The sequence below is a fragment of the Macrotis lagotis genome, chromosome 7, assembly GCF_037893015.1.
Source record: "Macrotis lagotis isolate mMagLag1 chromosome 7, bilby.v1.9.chrom.fasta, whole genome shotgun sequence".
Taxonomy (NCBI): domain Eukaryota; kingdom Metazoa; phylum Chordata; class Mammalia; order Peramelemorphia; family Peramelidae; genus Macrotis; species Macrotis lagotis.
The window spans coordinates 216,606,235-216,612,993 of NC_133664.1; the positions used below are offsets into that span (position 1 = coordinate 216,606,235).

Below are 6,759 nucleotides of genomic sequence, written 5' to 3' on the forward strand. Positions count from 1 at the left end.
TTAGAGAAATTCAAACAATTGTGCTGACTGTGTACATTATAAAAGTATGTTTTTCAACTTCTTTTGAATCTTCATTGCAGTAAAATTAGTCTCAACTCAATACCCTATCTCACTTCCCACAAAACTTTTTCTAAACTTTATTTTTCTTCCTCAAGTCTCCCCTCACAACTCTTTCCCAGCTAAAAAATATGTATTCATTTATTTATATATGTGTATATGTGTGTGTTTGCTTTATGTATATGATACATATATTTTTCCATCAACAAAAATCCTCATTCTCTCCTTCTTAATCCAAGCTCTAATTGAATGAAATTGAATGAAATTAAGATAAATAAATAAATATATAAAGATAAACAAAACTCCTGTTATAAGAATTTATAATGAGACAAAATATTTCCACATTAGTCCAAAAATATTGCTTATTCTTCATTTTAAGTCCTCCTCACTATCAGGAAATGGGTAACATGTCTCATCATTAGTGCTATACAACTAATCAGAGTTCATTATTCTTTCAATCTTCTTTGGTACAATTCCCTTCATTATTTTTATAGCACAATAATATGCTGTCATATTTATATATTTTAGGTGATTGAAACATTCCTCAATTTTTGGACACTTCCTCAAATTCCCATTCTTCTGCTATCATAAAAAGAACTATTGATATTTTTGTGCATCCTTAGAGTTTGTTTCACTTTAATTTACCCTTCCTTCAATTTCTCCTTCTCCTTTCCCTTCTTTCCCTCCGATTTCCCTCTTGAGTTTTGCACCCAACTGTGTATATGTGCTATCCCCCTTTTCTGATTGGATCAGATGAGAGAGGTTCAAGTCTCCTCCCTCTCCTTCATGTTTGTATAGCGTCCTATCTGTGCTCCCTGGTTATGTAAGCTAATTTTTCCTAAACTTTTTTCTCCTCCCCTACACCCCCATGTATTCCTTTTCCTTTTTCTTTCCATTCTTCTCTTAAGATCATTAAGACACAGCAGAACCACTCCCAGGCTTTGTATTATTAGTCACATTATATATGACCCCAAATAATGATAAGTTTCAGTATATCTCCCCCTTGTTAGAATGTAAGTAGTTTATTCATGTATAATCCTCTGTCATTGTTTATGTGTGTTTACTTTTTTATGTTTCTTTTGATTCTTATGTTTGAATTACAAAGTTTTTACACAGCTATGATCTTTTTTATTAGGAAAGTTTGGATCTTTATTTCTTTAAAGACCCATATTTTCTTCTTTTGTTGTTTAGTAGTTTTTCAGGTGTGTCCACTTTTTTGTGACTCCATTTGAATTTTTCTTGGGAAAGATACTGAAGATTTTTTTTTCCTAGAGGCAGTATATGAATTCTTTCAATTGTTATTTCATTTTTCATATGTGCAAGTTTTAATCAATTCTCCTCTATTATTAGACTATTGCTATTCTAATTAATAGAATATTTCTATTACATTATGGTGTTAAAGTTATTGATACTGTTGTGTTCCTTCTAGGAAGCAATGTAGGTCATGGATATCGATTTGTTTTCTTTTTTGCACACTCTGGAGAGAACATTCACTTTTGTCTTTTTTTCTTCTTCCTTAAGGAACACCATTAGGAATTTTCTTCAGAGTGTTCAAGGAGATTCATTTCATGCCCTATGTAATATAAACATGGAAGTGGGATAGTAAGATTCCACAGCACAAGAATCTCACTCATATGAACTGGGCAAAATGGATTACTCCCTCTCACATTGCCACAAAGTTTAGAAATATATTAAATTTAACATGGAAATAAGGATAAAAAGAATGGAAAACATGATTTAAGAGAAAGAGTAGAGGAGGGAAGGGAGGAAACAATGACAAGCAAAACATACTTTAATTATGGATGGTTGATTATGAAGAGTGATCTGGGTTTTGGATCAAACCATTGAAATTTTACATTACTAGTATTGTTCCCATTCTCTTTCCTCCAGGGAATGGTGTGTGTGTGTGTGTGTGTGTGTGTGTGTGTGTGTGTGTGTGTGTGTATGTGTATTTATGTAGGAATAGTTTGTTTTCTTAACTACAATAGAACATGCTCAAAGTAAAAATTCAATTAGCAAACGTAATTTTAAATATTTTAAACTCATGAACTCACGCATAAAATGGAGGCACATAGCTCCTGAATTAGAAAGCAGAATTCAAAAAATATTGTGTACAATAAACACACTTGAAACATAAAAAATCTACAAAGAGTATGCTAGGAGAAAAAGATTACAATAAATTATGCTTCAGATGAATTTTCAAAAGGCAGGAATAGCAATAATTCTTTAACAAGACTAATAAAAATAAACTTGGTTAAAAGTGATAGAGAAACTATGTTATGATTAAAGACATAGATAAGAGTAGATAATAATACAAAATATATAATAATAAAATGCCTATAATATGTAAACATGTATACATATATCACTGAATGATATAGATTTAAATACTTAAAGAAAAAGTTAACTGGGGTCCAAGCAAACATAGATTAACAAAATATTGATTTTGGGGCACTTTAATATAGTCCTCTTAGACCTAGAAAATTTTAGCACAAATGTAAAAAGTAGAATAGTTAGGGGCATGAATATAATTTTTTTTACAGGGAAATGGGGTTAAGTGACTTGCCCAAGGTCACACAGCTAGGCAATTATTAAGTGTCTGAGGCCAGATTTGAACTCAGGTACTCCTGTGCTCTATCCACTGCATCACCTGGCTGCCCCACATGAATAGAATTTTAGAAAAACTAGGTAGAAACTTCTTCAGGTTTGAAAGGAAATTATAAGTATGTGTATTTCTCATTATGGTATAGAACCTTTATAAAAACTAACTTCATAAACAATTATAGAAACACCAAAATATTAAGTAATCTGATAATTAGTAAAGAGAATTTTAAAATGTTCTGAATTGAAATTTAAATGGAAACTATGGTCTTAAAAATTATCCTAAAGAATGCTAATATTCTAAAGAATAAATGAGTTAAAGAATAGATCATAAAAACAAAGAATCATTTAATCAGAGAAAATGATAACACTTAAGAAATAGTCAAAATTATTGAGATTCAGAGCAGTCCTAAGTGGAAAATAGAAATCTCTGAACACTTTAATCAATAAAATAGAGGAAAGAGATATTCTCCCCACTTGTATCAGAGTTTGTTGGTGGTACAGAATATACTTTTCATCAGAATTATAGTCCTGCCTTCCTAAATTTGAATTTGTATAAGGTACAGGATATTTAACAATATTTTTAGCTCTTAAGGAGCAGTATGCATAATTTTCTTCCTTTCAAATTGTTGCTTAAAATGAGTCAAGCAGGATTTTAGGGGTAGAGGAGAAGAGAAGGGAAGAAAATAAGTATTTAGTAGCAGTATATAGTCTACTAGTATGCTAAGTGCTTCACAGATATGTTATTAATTTTCTCATTAGCAATCCTGCAAGGCAGGTGATTTTATTATCCTATTTTAAAATTGAGAAAACAGGCAAATAGAGATCAAATGACTTACTCAGTTATATAGCTAGTAATTATCTGAGACCATATTTGATTCCAGGTCTTCTTAACTCAAGGCCCAGAATTTTGTCCATTGTGTCACCAGTTACCTAGTAGACTTTGGTTTAGGAGCTGTTGAAACGATTATTTTCATCAATTATTAGTCTCAACTTGTTCATTGGGAAGTTGAATTACTATTTCTTTAAAATTAATGCTGCTACAATGGTATTTTCTACCAATCGTTAAAAATATAAAATAAAAATTAATGCTCAGGTTTTCCTTTGCTAAGAATGGAGTAGTTTTTCATCAGTCTGTTAATGTGTATATCCCATAATCTTTGATTTCTCAACAAAGTGGAATAGGATATGATGGCAAATAATTATTTTTGTAGTGGATATCTTTAAGTAGACTTTGAATGACTACTTTTCAGCAATGATGTGTAGAGGTTTCCCATTCTGGTACAATATGAACTAGTTGATCTCTAAATTTCCTTTTAACTCTGTGATTCTAAAACATATTGTGTAATTCTTTTACTAATTTAGATTTTTTTTAACAGGTAAATGGTTCAACTATGGCATCATTTTCCTCGTCTTGATTTTGGATCTTAATATGTGGAAGAACCAAATATTTTATAAGCCACATGAATATGGGCAGTACATTGGCCCAGGACAAAAGATTTATACTGTGGAGGATGCTGAAAGCTTAAAGGATTTGAACAGGACCAAACTATCTTGGGAGTGGAGATCTAATAATACCAACCCTCAGACTAATAAAACCTATGCAGAGGGAGATATGTTTTTGCATAGCAGATACATAGGAGCAAGTCTTGATGTCAAATGTCTGGCTTTTGTTCCAAGCTTGATAGCTTTTGTATGGTTTGGCTTTTTCATCTGGTTCTTTGGGAGATTTTTGAAAAATGAACAAGGGATGGAAAACCAAGATAAAAGCTACACACGAATGAAAAGGAAATCACCTTCAGAGCACAGCAAAGATATGGGAATGACTCGAGAAAATACCCAAGTCTCAGTTGAATATCCCTTAAATAATTCCCCTTTAGTATACATCAAGTCAGATTTCAATGAAATCGTCTACAATTCTTCCCACTTGACTTCAGAAAACTTGAACTTGCATTTGAATGACCCATGTGGAACAACAGAACCAAACCCAGAACCTATGATGACCGAATGTACACCCACAAACTCAAACCAGTGATACCACCCTATCTCAGAAGGCAAAGAAATGCACACAAGACTATTCCTTTAAGGATCACTTTGTCCTTTTGTACATTAGACTTATGTAGCATTAGATGGAGAAATATAACCTAGGCCACAAAGGTGCTCAACATGCTCTTTCTAGAACTCATTATTTTCTATTTGTATTATGATAATGTGCCTCCTATGTATCCAACAGTCCTCTAGAGATTGCTTCTCACAATTGCACAAGCTAATTATTGCCATGTTGACTTTACAAAATAGTAAACTACTAGGTGATTATTCAAAAGTATAAAGTTCTACCATAGTGGTGCCTTGAGACATCAAACTTTTTATAATTGTCAGTAAGTCAAAAAGCATACATTAAGTGCCTATTATGTTCCAGGCACTGTGCTAAGCACTGGAGATGCAAAGAAAAAACTGCCTCTGCTTTCAAGGAACTCATAGCCTAATGTGGGACAGAATGTGCAAACAACATACAGGACAAATTAAAGACAATCATCAGAAAGAGGTCACTAAGGACTAATGGGGATCAGAAAGGCACCTCATGTAAACTGGGATATTAGCTGGGACTAGAAGGAAACCAAAAAGGTCAGGAGACTGAGATGAGAGTTAGATAACTCAGGTGTGGGGAATAGCTCGTGAAAATGGCCTAGAGCTGGTGAAATGGGAGGTTTTATACAGGAATATCAAAGAAACCACTGTTGCTTTATCTCAGAATATGTGGGATAGGGAAAGGAGGAGGGCCCAGGTTGTCTTTGAATGCCAAATAGGCATTCCATACTCAATCCTGGAGTCAAGGATCCACTGACTAGGAGCAGTGTGTTTGCATCTATGCTTTTTGACTGCCAAGTGTCAGACAATAGAGTGGGGAGAAACCCAAGGTAGGGAGACTGCAAAGTCAAGTGTCTGGAAGGATAATGAGATAAAGATATGTCTCAACTCAGTACTAGGAAAGTTGGGAAGAGGGGAAGGGCAGAGGAAGAATATATTTAATTCAGTTTTGAATGTTTCATTTAGGATGTGGGGGACATCCAACTTGGTATAGCCAATGAAGTATAAAACGGTTTTATTTTTTGCTTTAGTAAAATTTCTTTGACCAAAAAAATCTGATTAAGAAACTGATGTAGTCAATGCTGTATTAATGATTTCTGGGGCTCTAACATTGTTTCCTATAGATATCTTTGTTACCTATTCAACTTTAGCCAGTAGGTAGCTTTGATAAATGAACTACAGAGAAGTGTGTTGATTTTAATTTTTATTGGCAGACTGCCAAAAAAATTATAGATATAAAAGCTAATAAATATTAACTCAACATAAGTCACTTCTTATGAAAATGTGACTTTCTCTATTCATTAATTATAATTAGACATAATACCTAACTTTGTTTTTGATAATGAGAGGTAAATTACTATTTGGTACAGTCTCATCACTAATGTACAACTCTATAGTGCCAAGGAAAAAAGATTGAATTGTACAGCCCACCTTTGTAAAACATACTATTAAACTTTTCTCAATTGTGAGAAAAATTGGAAAACAGATGACAATCCTGGGATAATGAATTCCTCCAAAAATCATGCAGTAAAAGACCCCGCTTTAGAGAGAGAGAGAGAGAGAGAGAGAGAGAGAGAGAGAAATGTTGGAAGAAACAAAGGTTTTAGTGATTTTTCTTGTCTTTTTATTTTTCTTTTGAAAATAAAACTTTGCACATGAATAAATAAATTCCCATAAAGTACTGTGGAAGTTTTTGTGTGTATTCATTCTGATGTGTGTTCAGTCTGATGAAACTTCAACTTCACAAGAATATATTGAAATAATTTAATAAAAGCAAAAGCTTTAGAAACCAGGGCATTCCCACTTGCCTCTTATTTGAGTCCCATAAATTTTTGTTCCCTAATCTTCAGAAAAAAAATACTTAACAGGCTAAAATAATTTGTCAAATAATATTGGTACTTTTTTGTCCTTTTGGCCATTTTAATCTTTGGTTTTGGTCTTCTTTTAAGCCTGAAATATGCAGAATTTAACAATCACAACAAAATAATGTACTTATTATCTATTACTTTGGGA

At 32.8% G+C, this 6,759-nt stretch overlaps 1 protein-coding gene across 4 annotated transcripts in view; it reads left to right on the forward strand.

The window, feature by feature from the left end:
- The window catches only part of TMEM117 (transmembrane protein 117), a 240,273-nt gene extending 233,845 nt beyond the window's left edge, over positions 1 to 6,428 (forward strand). For all 4 annotated transcript variants that reach the window (XM_074194875.1, XM_074194876.1, XM_074194877.1 and 1 more), the window contains one exon: positions 4,038 to 6,428. In XM_074194875.1, coding sequence (XP_074050976.1) covers positions 4,038 to 4,693 — 656 coding nt within the window. In that variant the 3' untranslated portion in view covers positions 4,694 to 6,428. The remainder of the gene's footprint in view (positions 1 to 4,037) is intronic.
- The last annotated feature ends 331 nt before the right edge of the window (positions 6,429 to 6,759 follow it).